This window comes from Amphiura filiformis, chromosome 8, assembly GCF_039555335.1.
Source record: "Amphiura filiformis chromosome 8, Afil_fr2py, whole genome shotgun sequence".
Taxonomy (NCBI): Eukaryota; Metazoa; Echinodermata; class Ophiuroidea; order Amphilepidida; family Amphiuridae; genus Amphiura; species Amphiura filiformis.
The window spans coordinates 59,320,655-59,339,093 of NC_092635.1; the positions used below are offsets into that span (position 1 = coordinate 59,320,655).

The 18,439-nt window shown below is 36.1% G+C and overlaps 1 protein-coding gene across 1 annotated transcript in view; it reads right to left on the reverse strand.

Annotated features, from left to right (window-relative positions):
• The window catches only part of LOC140159637 (netrin receptor UNC5C-like), a 233,473-nt gene that overhangs the window by 134,667 nt on the left and 80,367 nt on the right, over positions 1 to 18,439 (reverse strand). Inside the window, 1 exon segment of the mRNA XM_072183131.1 lies at positions 5,417 to 5,755. Coding sequence (XP_072039232.1) covers positions 5,417 to 5,507 — 91 coding nt within the window. The 5' untranslated portion in view covers positions 5,508 to 5,755.

The following is an 18,439-nucleotide window of genomic DNA, read 5'->3' on the forward strand; positions in this document are numbered from 1 at the left end:
TTATTATTAAATAGTTAATTTAGAACAATCTTGTCACTTTTGGGTGCTCGATTCGGGTGAAATTTTTGGACAACTCTGAATTCTTCATGGTTTAATTTTTGTGGTGTGAGGTAAAGAGAACCAACTGGTGTGGTGTCATCATAATTTATGGGTTTACTAAACACAACTGATTTAGATGACTGCAAGGCCATTGCCATTAGAGTCCAGTGCCCTAGATACATTCATTAAATATATTTTGTACCCATGCAAGAATAGATCATTTTGTGATGTCATGGGTTTTGACACTTTTAGGCCAATCTGTTAGTGTTTAACAGTAACATTTGGTTCATCTGCCAGGAACAGGGGTGTCATGTGCAGGGCAAAATTACTGGTGGAAGTGTAAATTTACTTGTCCAAAAAAAGGGTTGATTTTGCTGAAGAAGTGATTATGTTATGACCAATTCCATACATGTACATGTACTGATGTAGAACTTCAAAGCAAAATATTTTTTTATTTCAAGAAACTTTGTATTTATCTTGAAGTAGGCCTACGTTGTAAACCTCACTGACTGGTCCAGTGCTGAGGTGACACACCCTCCCCCTGGCACTACAATACAAATCGCTGTATGTCAAAGTTCAAATGATATCAAAGGCATTCCACATACATAACATTCAGAAAAGGGTTCCACAAAATGCTTATTTATCATGGCCCAATTCCTACAAATATTTTAATTGAACAAATTCAGTTCCAAACTATTACTAGGTCGTGATCTGTCATTTATCAAAACCAAGTGAAGATGCCACTTCAGAATTTGTTTGAAAGCATTGCATTATCAGGAAGTATTAAAAAGTTGTTTAAAAAGTCACAATACTCAGGTCAATAATTGGATTTGGATAAACATGCCACCCACTTGAAATAGGACATATCTACACAATTGAAATCAAATGGATCAATGCAAAAAGATGAGGATTTGAACTTGGTAATATGCATGCCCATTGAGAACCACATATTGCTGACAGGTTTATTACTTGATGATTAAGTCTTTGCAATGTTCTTTGGTCTATGGTTTGATGGAACCGTTGTCCACAGTTTCAGTTTCTGTATCTTGTTTTAATTTAATAAATTTGTTTTTAGAGTTTTAAAACAAAAGGCATAGAGTGGTTTCTAAAGCTGTTTTGCAAACTATGAAAGTTCAGGTCATGAATTATATGATGAATCATGTCTGAACATGGCTGTTGATGATGCTTTTAAGTACTACACCCCTGGCCAATTTTTTGCCTATTTTTGCATTTTTCTCAAAAATTATAGCACCTACAACTACTGCACTGAAAATTCAGCAACTCAAAGCAAGTAGTTATTGATTTATTGATCAAATATTGTTTTTCCTTCATTTTTGACTGTAACTCCGCAACTGTTGTCTGTGCGAAATAAAATTTCCAGTGCAGTAGTTGTAGTCCTTGCCCCTATAAATATACATATCTTACTTGTCCCCAATGTGCTATAATTTTTTGAGAAAAATGCAAAAATAGGCACAAAATTGGACAGGGGTATAGTACCCCCCTTAAACACCAAAGTCTAATAACAAGTGACACCAATAACAAATATTTTCTTAGTGAAAATAGAAGTACCATAGCTTAAAATGTCCAAAATGAACTTTATTAAATTTAATAATATTCTAGGCTTGGAACCCGGATTCTACGCCTGTATCTAACCTTTTAATAATAATAGTGAAAAATATAAGAAATCAGACATAATGAAGCATAAAAACATACGGCCAGATGTTGTTTTAAACAACACTCTTAAAATTGTCTATCAATATCTGGCTTTCTTTTGCCACATGTCCAACAAATTAACCATTCATACACCATTGTTGAAGTAAGCAATGATCTACTGAGGCAGAAGAATCAAAGGGGGCAAGGGTGTACAGTTTTTGTCAGATCACCCTGCACTTTGTCAGCAGTTCCTTAACCCCTTGTGGGTATTAAAACATGCATCACTTTCCCCTGTCACCTGCCCTGGTGTATGGCAACTAACAAGGGACCAACCCCCTGTCACTTGTCTCGTCCCACCCTCAGGGAACCGCCCGCCTCTTCAAATTCTGTTATTTTATAAATAAATGCGTACAATTTCAGATGCCAATGTCAATCGTGATAAGCTGATGTGAACGTGTGATATTTCATTGTCTTTAAAGATGATTTTATTTAACATCATTTGAATGCCAGATGCCCCCTCCCATTAATGGTATATATTTGTACATTAGGGAGACAGAAAATTAGTTGTGCATACACCATTAAGGGGTGGGGTATGAACGTTTGGACAGTATTTATTTTGGGACATTAGAGCACATCAGACATATCGAATTGCATTCTGAATACGAAGAATGTCATTCTGATATCAAATAATTTTGATTTTTTGAAATTCGCAATGTAATAAACATTTATGGCAAATCATTAAAAATTGTTATGTTTGATATTTAACAGTACTTGAAGTAAACTTTATAAATCTGATGATTTATACTTAAAGTGTATGTAGGTGGGATGAAAAGCCGACGATCAATTGAAAATTTTGACCTTTCAGATTGAAGATATGGATTTTTTTCCCAAAACACCAAAAAAAATTAGGTCTTTTTGGGAAAAAATCCATATCTTCAATATGAAAGGTCAAAATTTTCAATTGACCGTCGGCTTTTCCTTCCTGCTACATACACTTTAAGAATATATCATTAGATTTATATAATTTGCTTCGAGGACTGTTATATATCAAAATTTGAAAAATATCAAATTTTTATAATTTGTCATAAAATTTGTATTATATTGTGATTTTCAAAAATGAAAATTATTTGATATCAGAAAGACATGCTTCAGATTCAGAATGCAATTCGATAGGTCCGAGGTGCTCTCATGTCCCACAAAAAATACTGTCGAAAGCATAATAAACGCCATTTTAGATCCCTTAAGTGTTCTTCCTTGAGTTCACAAAGTCTCAAAATGATCTTCATTGTTTTCAAACAAAACATTTTTAAGTCCAATTTCTGATAATTTCACAGCAAGATTGGTGGTGCAAAATTTCTGTATGTACATTCCATTTATTTCAAAAATAACATGGTACAATTCCATCAAATAAAGTTGATATAAAATATTAGGGATGTCAAGTGTGATAATGGCAAATTTGCCCTCAAAACAATTTCAGATGTGTGCAATTTCACTCAATCAAGGGACTCTGGTTGATCAAATGATGCCATTTTACACAGTCCACTTCACTGATCAAATGCAGATTTGTTGATCTTTTCCCCACAAATTGATTCAAATTCACTTTCCCTTTGGTTCGTCAAATAGCTTCCAGTCTAAACTTATTGTCTGACTAATTGGTGCCATTTAATAAATTCAACTGATATGGAATAATTGATGCACAAATGATGAACTTTTGGAGCAGTTCACAACAAAAGATTTGCCCTGTAGGTAGAGATGTCTTATCATGTTTTTGTCCCCGCAATATGTAAGGGCCTACAGCAGTGCAATTCATTATTTTTGTACAATACCAGTACCACACACTACACTCCAGAATACTTGTCTAATATCTTTGGGGAAAAGTTTAAGGGCAAAATTGCCTTTAAAAAAAAGAAGTCGTCCAGTCACACACTCATGACCCTTTTCATGTCTTTTGATGACATGACAGATCTTTAGCTCTAGACAACTGAATTGAATCCAACTTCTACTTTTATTTACACTGTTTCTTCTATAATAACACCAACTTATCTCTCTTTTTGCTTGAAAAATTCTCAATTTTCATTAAACTGCCTGTGGCTATAAACCCTTCAGTGAATAGATGGAAAAGAAAACAAGGTTTTGTCGGCTCAGGGCATCAGGGTTTCTGACCCTGTTGCAGGTGAAAGTTTGCACGGCTCATTGGAGATGTTCAAACCTAACTTTCACCTGTCTTTTTGTCCAAAAAATCAAGAAAAGGAATCAAATCTTAGACTTTTAACTATAAACTGGTAAAGCTTTAGTGATGTTGGTCATCAAACTTTTCAATGTACACTACCAGTTCCCAGGCAAGATTGAAAGAATGATTACAAAGAGCTCTTTAAAACTTGTTAACAGAGTGTGAGTTGATTTGACCATGTTGACCACATCACTGTCCTGTTTTGACCACTGGTTTGTCTAGATTTCAGAATACACAGTATTTAGGGACTGTTCACAAACACTTGTAAGGGGGGGCCTGATGCAAAAAAAATTTATCGCGAAAATTTTTCGGGCCCCCCTTACAGACCTCAAAATTTCAGGGCCCCCTTTTTGACATGAAAATTATGGGTCAACCCCATAGAAAAGCATATAACTCAATTTTCCCAGAAAAATTTGTGGTCATTTTTTTCAGGCCCCCCTTAGGAGGGTCAACATTTTCAGGGCCCCCCTTTTTGCATCAGGCCCCCCCTTACAAGTGTTTGTGAACGGTCCCTTACAAAGACAAACTTTAATTTAAAGATCTGCACCATCTAGACTAAATGAATATAATTGAAAAATATTTTGATGAATCAAATCATAAACTACATTATTTGTAGATCTGCATCATCTACACAAAATGATTATTGACAAATATATTTGATAAATTTGCTATAAATGTAAAAATAGTACCGTATTTAAATGTAGGTCGATATGAGATTTATAGGGCCTACAGGCAGCCTATCATGTCAATGTCCACTGTGTCTGCTACATGGCTAAAATTTCAAGAGATAAAAATATGCATGACCTAAGATATTAAGATATGGCGATTGATCATGTCTCTTATTTTAGGCACTGACATTGTAGGCCGAAACATCATGGCCCTAGTTGTTCCTTCCTCATCATAGATGTGCGGAGAAGTCAGTGGAAATCATAGTGACGGAGGTCTTGATACCTCGGGCTATAACATTGTGGTTCTTGTAATTAATTTTATGAAAAAAAAGATGATAAAGTAAACAATTTGTATAAAAACGTATTAATAAGTCTGTTAGATGTTGAGTTCATTCGGGGAGTTCATTAACCACTAAATAATAAATATCGCTTTGGGCTTTTACACCTCAAATTGTCAAATGATCAAAGCAGCATCACAATCATTATAATATTAGCCATTAACCCAAATATACTGCCAGAATTAGCAGATAATCATCTACCAAAATCTTACGCTAAAATGAACCGCCCATCTGTTCCGATATATATCCAGAATTTATAGGTAGATCTTGTATTTATGATCATGGTCATTTACTGGACCACGATATTAGATTGAGTATGCCTGGACTTGGTCTTGGCAAAAATTGGTCCAAAATCGTCGCCTAGAGGCACGGCAATCCTCGAATTAAAGAAAACACAATTTAGCGGTGGAGTGTTTCAACTGCACGTTGTGGTGGTATATAGAAAGTCCAACAAATCTTTGCAAATCTCTACAAATATTGGTACATACCTTGTGAAAAGGCCACTGGAAGAAAACAACTGACGAAAAGTATCCCCAAATATATGGAAATCCCGTTAATATAACGATTTATAGGTCCCATTTCGTCAGGTGAAAAGAGTCTTCGTATGGAGCAAATAATCATCGTGTATGTTTTCCTTACTGCGCCGCCTGCAGCTTACCAGTCGTGCTGCCGCTAGTATACAAAGTTTCCTGCTAGCTCCAGTTTGAGCAAAAAAAATAAGCCACACCAAAATATAGTCCAGAATTTCTGCAAATTCCAGGTAACTCCCAGCTTTAGGCACGTAGATCCATGTAGGGTCCTGCTAGCACCCCATTCGGCAAAAATGTCTGTAAAATGAACAGAAATATATCAAAAGTGAGCTGGTTGGCAGTGATCATTGAGCGTAGTTGCTCCAGCACTAAGCTGCATTGTATTTACGACCCATCGGGCAAATGTTATCGGACTTGACATAATTTGGACTCTTCTATTTTATGTAGGGGTGATTATACCAACTTACAGGAAATAGCATATGTTTTAATTTATACATGACATTTTATTTTATTGAACTATATATCTAAAAATAAAGTTTTAATTATAATTATATCAATATTAACGGATAGTATTAATTTTATATAAATGTCGAGGATAAAGAAGATTTTTTAGATATAGGTATCCCTATTGGGAATGATTGATGATTCCAATGATTGCTGGTAGTATTTATGGGCAAAACTCGATGGATGTTGTGAATGGGATGGCACCACTCAACCAGTCTGGTGGTGCATGGTGCCCGTGGCGCCCAGGTATCAATTTGGATTTTTTGGGGCTAGAAAGTATGTTCCGTTACAAAATGTCTTTTTCCAGAGGATTGGATTACTGTATATATTTTACTGATTTTACTATTAAATCAGAATATGAATTTTGTTTTATTAGGAAGTTTCAACAGCGCACTCTCGATGCCTTAAAAGTAGGCAGCGCACACCTGGGTCGGGGGCTCCAGCTCCATGCTCGGTTCTTTGAGGGTGCTTGAAAAAACAATAGTATTTTTTAGGTTTTAGTATTGTGAAGACTACTGATACCGATTTGTATTTAGAAGTCATTCAACAAAGCTGTCATTTCAAGTTTAAGCCAAGACCGGTTTGGTTTAGTCAAATTATGGCAGTGGGCGTGGCAGCCTTTTCTGCCGAGATGTGTGGATATTCTGGGTGCAACAGGGGCCCAGGGCCCCTGTTGCATGGGTGAAAGTTCAGGTTTGTGAATGGCATAAATGAGTAATATATTTGAATAAATTAACCCAAAAATTATATTCTATTAAGTATGTGGGATATCGGACTGCGGGCTATCATGGGGGTAGGCCTATACAATATCAAAGAAGACAATTTTACAACTGATCAGCGACAAGAAAAAGCTTGTTGTTATTAAACCATAGGCCTTCAATGATTAAACCGAAATTCGTTTTAGCAATCTGTGATTTGTGTCTATGACTACTGAACTACATGATCTAAAGCATTATTATGACTAAATTTACGTCAAGAAACCCTGTGTAAGGTAACCCTATCCATTCATTCACAAGGCCTCGGCAAGACTTGCAGTACGTTCTCTCTTGGAACACGAAACCAACAGGTTATTATGGAACTTATGTTTATTGTTTCAAAGTCATCAAAGCTAGCTTTTGTCTTCCAGATCCGAACTTTTGAAAAGTGTCATGGTGTTAAATAAAACTCTACGCGGCAATTACCTCCTGAGGCCGTCATGGTGTTTAGCAATGTTTGTTTGGATGGAGATCATGAAAATGTTTGCGGATGACATGCGATACCGCATATTCAAAGTACCGCGCTGGCAGACAAAGCTGCTTCCTCATAATGTTTGACCATGCTAAATTAGGTCGCATATTATTTTACGATATTCAAAGCTAAAACAGCTTGGTAAATATTAATTGCGTACATTTTTGAAATGATGTGGAAGTTCATTGCATTTTTAATTAAAGTTGGAACACATGGCCCGGTTGGTAAGCGGTACTCTCTGCCGATGCCGGGACTCTCTGCCAAACAAGTTTTGGACCATGCAATCGGCTCATGCAGTGTAGAGAGTAAGTCTAGACCACGAACTGGAAATAATCGAGACTAAAATGTGACCAAATAAGACCAAAGAATAACTAAAGGTTTATTCAATTATATGGCTACATGGAGCCTGAACCCCGAGCCTGAACATAGAGTCTCAAAAATACGATTTTTTGCATATCCTTTGATCATGTGTAATTGGCAGCAAACTGACTGGATCAGTCCAATATCTGTGATCAGTCCATGTCCAGTCCTGATCCGAGTCCGTTTAAATAGATGACCTCGTCGAGGACAATACTTTTCCGGTGTTTGTGGTCTGGACTGTGTTAAAATTTTTGATTGGCACTACCACAGACTAGACCGTGGTCTATGGCAAACTTGGACTGCAATTAGCCCAAGAACTTTTTCCAGGCTTTTTTTTCCAGGTCATTTGATATGCGCCCTCTTTTGTTCATTTGCGCGAAAGGAGATAAAACAGGGGTCGCCCTCCATATAATTTTGGCTGACCTGGGCTGACAGTGGCTGAGATAATTTTTTTGTGTGCCGGGGTTAAGGTTTCCAAATTCCGAACTTCCCTTTTTTTTGGCGCGGGGTGCAACCACGAACATAGATGGTACAAGTTTGTACATAGATTATCTTTTGATAATCTATGGTTTGTGTTACCAGCTTCGCTCAGATGATCCCGGGGCTCGTGCAGACACATCAGGACGGAAACTTTCACCACGGTCAACATTTTCACAAGTCTGAGCAAATCATATAAAACAACATTGTGGTCAAAAATATACAAATATTGTACACATTTTCCAACCAAAAACCAATACCCAAGAACTTCTTACTGTTAGCCTATCTGATTATCAACTTAGGTATGATATTTGACAAAGAATATAACAATTCGTTATCAATTATCATGGTCTACGATCTTTTAAAAATGAATCTTAGGGATGAAATCAAAACTCGACCGACGGTTACCGGTAGTTGAACCGCGTTCCATTTTTTACAATAGAAAAAAACCGGCTCCAACCGGACGGAACCGCCCGGTCGAGTTTTGATTTCATCCCTTAGTATTTGTTTTATTTCGATCCTGATTTTTGTTTTGTCATATTTGTAATATCTTGGTGTAGATTATTCATCCAGTAGTTTAAAATGTTTGTAATATTTGTAATGTTTAGCTACACATCGTGTCTCGACTTAATTGGAGTCAGCCAAATTTATTGTTGTTGGACAAAAATCTCACGTATTATATAGGCCGTAGCAGTTTATTATTTCATAGTTGTTGACAAAGAATAACAAATAATTAAAATGTTATTGAACGATATTATTAGATATAGCCTAATTAAAATTTAACCGAACGATATTATGACTTATGGTTCCATAAAACATCGGCACGATTGTCTGAATTCAGATCATTACAAAATGCTATCTACCGAAGATGAGCATCAAAACAGTCAAATTTGAAATTTAATCTTTTAACAACAGAGGGCGTCTATCCGTACTAATTTACAGTGGCACAAGCTATTAAAATGATCAGGACAACATTATGTGCAGATGAAATGAGAAACATAGAAAGGTGGCATAAATGTTCTCATTTCGATATTCCATGGATATTACATTTGTTCAACTTTCACTTTTTCAGATTATGTAAGTTTAATAACCCCGTGTTTTGTTTTCTAATAACCGTCAACTCGTTAATACTTTTTTTTCAGTCTTTTTATACTATGGACCACAATGGCCTCATCCACTGGCATATTTCAATAACCTCAATTAAACAATCATAGAGCAAAATGTGACCTCAAGTTGCAGAGTATAAATTTTTGTACCCAAATTTCAAAATTCATTCAATAAATGTACAAATGCATTAGGGTTAAACAAGTGTGCCCTGATAGATGAGTATGTTGTGGATCCTAGTGTTTAGAGCTACCACAATGTTACTGGTCTAGACTGACATTTATTTGCAAGCAGGTGACAAGAATGTTGAGGACTCTCTCGGGACCAATTGGAATTCATACAATTTAACAACAACATGGTTATTAAAATAGCAAATCGAAACCGTTTAGAGAAAAATGTAAATTACAAATTCACGATAATTGTCGTTTAAAAAAAGAGATCCATAATTCACGGGATCGGGAGCAAGTTGATTATGAAGTCCAATGAGTTCACACATAGGGCATAACATGCATCATAACTTAAATAGTATTTTTAAATTTTACAAATTTGAAATTCACTCTCTTCATATTAACGTCATTACGTGAACTTGAAATTGGTTATAGGCCTATATTTGGTGTAAAATGCAAAGCAGGTTATTCGAACAAAATAGAAATTCACATGCACATGCTTCTTCAATTGTGATCGCTCTCTTCCTTTCTCTCAGTCTGTCTGTCTCTGCCCCCCCCCACTCTCTCGCACTATCTCCCCTCTCTCAAGAATCAAGATGTAATTATAAGTTTTGTTTAATCTAAATAAATTTGTACAAACTTGAAACTCGTTATTACCATGATTACGATGTTATTAAAAATGATGGTTTTATTCCAAAGGAAACTTGTAATAAACCATATTTCACTCAGGAGGGATTAGTAAATCTTGGGAATTACTTGTTGTGGAATACATTGTGGATATAAACCGGATATGACGACAGAGTCGCCAAAACGTGACGAGAATGTCATTAACGCAAATTGTTTGGAAATTTTCATAACAACCCTCGCAATAACATCATGCTCAAGATCAAGAAATTCCTATACCCGGGGGGCACTCAACTTTGGAAGTGACGGGTATGTGCCTACCGGAGTCGCGAAGTAGGGGCCTATCGGGTACAAAGCATTATTTTAAAAAAGGGGGTCATTGGGTACAAACAAAATAAAAAAGGGGTCATCATGCAATATTTTGAAAAAAGGGGGTCATCGAGTATAAGATTTTTAAAAAGGGTCATCGGGTAGAAAATTTTGAAAAAATGGAGCAAAATTTTGAAAATTTCGGCATAATTTTGAAAAAATTGAGCAAAATTTGACAGTTTCGGCATTTTTTGTTGCATTTTGATGATGCTATTCTAGGAAAAGGAGGTCATTGGGTAGCCGCAACCAAAAAAAGGGGGTCACTGGGTAGCCGCAACTAAAAAAAAGGGGGGTCATCGGGTATGGCTTTTAAAAAAAGGGGTCATCGGGTATAGTCGACTTCAAAAGAGGGGGCCTATTGACAGGCACATACCGTCACTTCCAAAGTTGAGTGCCCCCCCCCCCCCGGTTCCTATATGAAAATGGATGATTTGTGGTTATCAGTACGAGAAGACATTGGAAGTACATACAGAGACGGATCAAGAGAAAAGAAGATGACGAAAAAGAAGACGACAAACAAGAAAAAAGAGGAAGTGGCAATGGTGATAATGACGGTGGTAGTAGTACTGAGTAGTGGTGGTGGTGGTGGTGGTGGTGGTGGTGGTGGTGGTGGTGGTGGTGGTGGTGGTGATGGTGATGGTGATGGTGATGGTATTGGTGGTGGTGGTGGCGGCGGCAGTGGTGGCAGTGATGGTGGTTGTGGTGGTGGTGGTGTTACTGAGTAGTGGTGTTAGTGGTGGTGTTAGAGGCGGTGGTGGTGATGGTGTTTGCGGTGGTGGTGGCGGCGAGAGTGTGAGTGACGACATGGATAACTATTATACTAATTCATGAATGTAATAAATCAATCATAAGCATGATAAAAAAAAGAAACTATAAATAGCTTAATTATGAGAAACACTCAACGATTTCACTGACATTATATAAAAAATTAAATTAAATCTAGGGCACCCCTTGAACTTGCGCAAAATACGCTCAAATAGCTATACACTTTAAGTACATTAAAGTGACAAGATTTGAAACATAAAAATCAATCCCTGTTCAATTTGCAGAATCTGGAATCAATAAAAATCAATATAATGTTTTTGATCAAAATTAATTTATAAATAGAATCGTGCAAATTGAGCACTGTCGACGATTTTGATAAAAATAAACTAACGAGTTGGCAGTACACAGCAGCAGTGGTGTAACTTTTAAAGAAGGAGCAGGGCAAAATGCAAGGGGAAAACTTTGACGAAAATGGTCAAAATGGGCTAAAAGGTATTTTTAAAAAGGCCTACAAATCTTAAATATAAAGGCAGTATCCCACGGGGAGGGGCGGGGCAATGAGGGGGGGCAATACTTCTCACATGGAGCAGCTGCTCCCCCTTGTCCCTGGCTATGCCACTGTTGAGCAGATACTTCTCGCGTAAATTAAGTTACAATAACAATGATTATAAACGATAATACATCACTTTTATCTTCATCTGTATTATATAGAAATTTTTATCATTTGATATCACTATCATAAGTATTATAGATCTAGGCCTAACCCTTTTTATATTTTCCCAAAGTCATCTTCGGTAGCTGGATTTGTAATTACTGCATTTAACATACAGCTTAAAACATTTTACATCGCTATCTTCAGTAGAAATCATTTGTAATTACTACATTCAATATACAGCATTTAACATTTTACATCGCTATCTTCAGCAGATAGCATTTGTAATTACTGCATTCAATATACAGCATGTAACATTTTACATCGCTATCTTCAGTAGATGGCATTTGTAATTACTGCATTCAATATACAGCATGTAACATTGTACATCGCTATCTTTAGTAGATAGCATTTGTAATTACTGCATTCAATATACAGCATGTAACATTTTACATCCCTATCTTCAGTAGATAGCATTTGTAATTATTGCATTCAATATACAGCATTTAACATTTTACATCGCTATCTTCAGTAGATAGCATTTGTAATTCATGCATTCAATATACTACAATTAACAACATAGAATTGTACCTGAATGGGTGACTCCATTTGAAAGCTACACCCCCTGTGTGGAACATTAAGGTCGTGTCGTCTATTCTAATCGAATTAACAAAATATTATAACTAAATTGTAAAGCGTCAACGACATCAACATGGAGTTAATGGGCATATACAATCCAGTTTGGTTAGCTTTTATTTACTCTTACTTAACTTCATCATTTTATCTTTCAATCTTGGTCAAAAACCATTATCTTAATCGAGAATCGGCCGTTATCGGTTCATTCAAGTATCTTTTACACGTATACATGTTATTTTTAGCATTAACAGTTTCCAACAACATGACCCAAAAACCCAGTATAATTACTACCAAAGTCGTGTGTTTCTGATACGATAACCATCTGCTTACGGCCGTTGAATGAAACACTTACGTTATCAGCTATTATCTCTGAAACAGAATAAAAAATGTGTATCTTATCAATATTCACAGTTATTTTGATTTTAAATAATTCTTTAAATTAAAGGATATGTTAAGAGTTTAATTGAATCGGTCCACGTGAGAATCGATTCATTTGCATCGCGCATATAATAAGGAGTTTATGGCAGTCATGTTCGTTCCCCGAGAGTACTTCTTTATACAATTATCTGTTGATTGTTGTGACAAAAAAACACAGGAACTGCTTCAAATTTAAAAGAAATGTTAGATCACATTTAATTATGATCACAAATACTGGTAAAAGATGTAGAAATCAGTAGCACGAACCATAATGGATAAACCGTTATCTTACCATGTGATTTATGCAAGCAGCGACTTGCATACTTGATGCAGTGCTTATGGGTTAGAGAATGCACGATCACGAACAATCTGTGTTTTTTTCTCTAATAATAAATCTAAATTGGTTTGTTTAATTAAATTAAACCAAACCTACATTTGTTTTTTAGATTTTTTTTGTCGATTAAGGAACGATAAAATTATGCACTGGCTGACTCGACTGCGTTATGGTTATCAATGTAATTAATTCATGACGTTATGAAAAGAAAATAATATTACTCTTTTGTAGTTGGGTTGAATTGTGTATATTATTTCAGAATGCCATATCCCAAAATCCTTTGCAAAATGAAACCCAGAATACGTCATAGTCGATTCGCACATCGTTAATGCGCACACTCAAACAGTCATACAATGTTAAGCGCGATTAACGATCTGCGCATCATCAATGACGTAGATTCGGGATCATTGCAAAGGATTCTGGTCTAGGCCTAATCTTGGCCATGTTGGCAAATATAAAGCAACAACAAACAGACAACAGACAAGACGAATCACACAAACAACAATAGTTATTGTTCCTCTTCTGTTGAATATAATTATAAATGGTCGACGTCGCCTGATACAGAACCACCGAATGAGACTTAAAAATCTCATTCAAAATGGTTCTGCAAAAGTTGTTTGAGCTTAGCTTTGAACCCTCTCAGAATAATTAGAACATTCTTTGTTCAAGAACCCCGTGACTTTTATGGTTCGTAGACAAAAATATTGTGAACTATTTTTTATAAAACTAGTTCTTCAAAAAATCACCACGGGTTGTCGAGTTTACGTAACTTTTTTGATCATAAGAACCATTTTAGAAAGGTTTAGTATTGGGACAAATAAATTTTAGATTGAACATTAAGTGGTCAAGTTGAACTTCAGACAACTGGCCCACTGCAGTGATACTGTCAGTAAACTGGGCATTATGATTATTATTCCTTAATATCATGGGAAACAAGAAAATACATTAGTGGAATGTGCTGACATGAACATGATGAAGTCATTTTCAGGCCGTCCATAACCCGGCCATAGTATAACCCGGCCTACATCCCTTTCAAACCCGATTGGGCATTATCATCACTGTTTTGTGTCGTTTCTGTATCCTCTTTTGAATTCCAATCCATCGTCTTATAAAATAACAGGGTTGTGATCGAATTTGTCTCGCATGTATACCCGCAGTATATCTACATCTTAAAGAAATCCATCTCACATTAATTAATCAAATGTTGAAGGATTTTGCTCCGAAAAAGTTGACAATTTGACAGATCACTGACAAATTAGTACAATATCGACTCGAGCTGATTTGAATAATTGATAAATCATTCCCTCCAGAGGAATAAGAACGACACAGTACACTAATTTCGACTATACATGGTTTCTATAATACTGTAACAGTTTTCACGCGGGTGTGTACAGGGTGTATCAAAATGATTGGCCCATCAATAATGAGTGAACATTGGCCAAGACTGCCACATAAAAATACAGCATAACAGCTTGTAGAGTTAGGTCATAAAAGGTCATTAAACAATCAATTATAGTCATTTAAAGAGGATCTAATGTGTGAATGTGAAAGAAGCAGTCGTTTAAATTAGAACAAAAAGCTGATGGGTACAAATCATTTTGATACAGCCTGTACATTTTCAAAATCTTCATACTTTCAGTATTTCGTTTTGGTATATTATACTATACAGATTCATTTAACATTCAAATGATGAATAGGCCTAAAGTGAGTCAGATGGAGCAGAGTGCCTCCTCCCCCTGACAAAAATTGAAAGAGAAAAGTGCCACTCTGGCAAAAAATGAAAGAGAAAATCGGAAAGGCAAATGAAAAGAAAAGGGGCAAGGAGCCCGTTTCCCACCAAAATTCACTTCCGATTATGGGCCAAAATAGTATACAAAATATCAAATTGTTGCATATTACCACAGGTCCTGAGACTGCCCCTTCCCGTTCTGATCGCGAAATATACAGTGCCCGGGATACAGTGACCGCTGCCAGTCAAGGCACATGTAGAACAGCTCAGAGAGAGGGTAGGTCATGATTTTCACATTTTGCTTTTAACATAACTACTTTATTGAGGAGGGCTCAGAAGCTGAGCTAATAAACGAAATATATCTCGGCTGTTAAATGTTACTGGGGTAATGATAAAAATATAAGCATTCTTCTGATACCAAAATCTTGGTTTTGATGATGAAAAATAGGGTGGAGGATGGAGCTGTTGATCGGGTCCCACCCCTTTAATCGCGCCATTTTCTTGATTTTAGGCAGATAGCGTAGAAAAGGCATTCGCGAAATGATAAGACTTATTTGAATAGAATCGAGTGATGGTTAACAGTACAAATTGTTACCCCCAAAGGCGATTTTATGAGGTATAAAATTCGATCTGTGAGCGAAGCATTTCACAGTCGTTTTATATACAATTGCATCTTTTTGTGTGAAAAAGAGAAGACCATCATCTTTTGGTATATATCGTTTGATCTATTTGACAATAAGAGTAATTTAAGACGGGCATATTCGATATCCATGCCAATGTCGGAGTGACAATTCAAAGAAACTTCTTCCATTCACGTTAGAATCGCGCCTGTTTAGCCTATTTTCAACTCGTCTACCGCATTTCGTGCGCGATATCTCAATTTTGTCAGTGATACACATTGGTCTTTTGCACTTAACCATATCTATGCGCACGATTCATACTGCACTAAACGATTCAAATAAATTATTTCCCCAAAATATTGCACATGCATGATTAAGTTCACACTCAAATATATATATGTACTAACATATATAATGCCTAATATATGTTCATTAATTCTTGAAATAGACAACAAAATTCACTGCAGCGTTACTTCTCATGATTCTGTATAGAATTGCTAGTTTTGGAATGAAACCCGGAGTTCGTGCAAAACATTGATGCCAACTGTGTTTGTTTGGTTGGCGTTAAACAGGCTCAATGGATACGAGCTATACACGTACGAGATACCTGTGTTTATTTTGAGAACCGAGCTACAAGAAAAGAAGTCAATTTCTTTTTGCTTGATAGTGTTACAGTGCTTTCACCTCTGAGATATATATTACTTCTGTATTCTGTAACATAACAATCTTTTGTTGACAGAGACGCATTGTTTTCTAAGGTTATTTTTATGCCTCTACTATATAACAAGACACTTTGGAAATAACAGTGCCCTGCGTCCCCTTCTTCCAATATCTAAGCATGACAGTTCGTCTGTATAATCTATTTATTTGTATTATTAATATTAATAGAAGATTGAATCGTGCGAAAGACGGAGGACAATACAAATTATCAGCAGTTTACGATCTCGTTCAGATGTCATAGGTCAAACGTCGTCAAACCGATAAATAAATTGGACCACTCTCACTCTGCTGACGTAGGTTGTAGATTTGTTTAAGGAACAAAGTCCAAAATTTCACGAGTAATGCACACATGACATGTCGTTATGAGTTTGATCATGGTTTGATAGAATGCCGAATATTGATTCGTTTCTTTGGTGAATTCGTGTTATGCGTGAATTCTCTTGAAGTGCTAACAGGAGTTATATAGAGCTACAGAGGGCAGCATATCAATTATTTAACGGTAATTCAACGTAATAAGGGAGCGAAAGAGGGCGGCATATTAATTGAAAATGCAATGTCGCGCGTCTTATCCCCAGTTCTAATATAGTTAAAAGAGAATTTATGCGTGACATGAATTTATAAAAGAAAGACACAAATCGATATTCGGCAGTCTGCTAAACTCATAATTGTGGAAAATAATTAGCATGTGGTGGTAAAATATGTATAAGAGATGTTTCATACGCCCGGAATCTACGATTTTGGTCAAATTCAAATTTTGTTATTATTTGTCAAAAATTATAAATAATATCAGAAATCAGTAAAAGTTTTTGGTCATTTTAAGCTGAAATAATGAGGTAAAATGAAAGACAGACCACTTCTTATTTTGACCGCTTAGTTAGTATGGAGCTCTATGGGGATTTATACGTTAATTCAAAATTGCTCAGTTGTCTTAAAACACAGCAGATTAGCACACCTTGATCATAACATTTTTTTAAACATCAAGTAATTTGCAACATGTTCCTTTAAGGTGAAATGACGTACTTACGAGTCGAAATCGTAGGCGGAAAAACTCATTAGTAACATATATGAACCAGTACTTGCGCCATTATTTTTCCTGGTCATGCATGTTGAAATGTGTGTCTATGCTAGACTACGTTTAGTAATCAGAGAAACCATGCTCGATTAGGTACAATGTCATAATTAGGGCTAACATATATCTCTGTGACCTATCTTTGGAAACAAGAAAGATAAATTACAATGTCCCGATTAGACATGTATACATCTCGATTGGAGATGGATACATCCCGATTGGAGATGCATATTTTCGCTACCGTTGTTGAGCTTATATAAATGTTCACTTTTATGATAACGAAAAAGAAACTATGTCTCAATTTCCACAGTAGGATGTTTTGGGTTTATTTACACAAAAAGTAAAACTAAAATGCGATTTGTTAGAATTTATCACCGTTGCTATGATTTTATGTTACAGTATGTTTAATGACGCGTGTATGGATCCCACGGTGACGTTTTTATATGATCGCAAATTAAGAACCTATAGTATGTTCAGACTTTACATTGCACATAGCTAATACTACCAGGAAATTCAAAAATCATCCACTCGCTCTCTAGAGAAAACTAAACAGTGGCGTAGCCAGGGGGAAGCGGGAATGTCTCACCCCTCTTGCTCCCCTGTAGGATGCTGGCCGCCGTGAGTTTTAGATTTACAGGTATTTTTGGTTTAATATTTATACCTTCATGACATGTATTTAAGCATACTCAGTTATTCAGTTATAGCCTAGTATCAAGACAGGGGATTATAATATATAACTCAAAAAAGTTATAGTCTAACATATTGGGTTTGTTGGGGGGGTAGTTCTTTTAGCAGAAAATGTATAGTTTACACTATACCCAGAACGACTCGTTTACCATGGTAAGACAAAGATATGTTATGAGAAATGGTTTTTAACATAAATCTCCGACATTATGTAAATGACAGCCAGTGAAAACATTCACTGACCATCTAGGATTTGAACCTGGGACCTTTGGATCACCGGACCAGTGCTCTACCAACTGAGCTATGAGTCAGATGGAGAAGGACAGTAATACATGCAGGCCTTCGGTTCAACACCCAAAATATAATAATTGCCACCTTTTGTGTCATACTGATGTTGATCTTTTGTATTAGACAAAAGGGCAAACTGTGAAAGATAAAACAATTTGAGACAATTTTCATCCAAATCTGTTTGGATAATAACCATTTTGCTCAAATAAGGATAAGCCGTAGATAAGTCAAACTA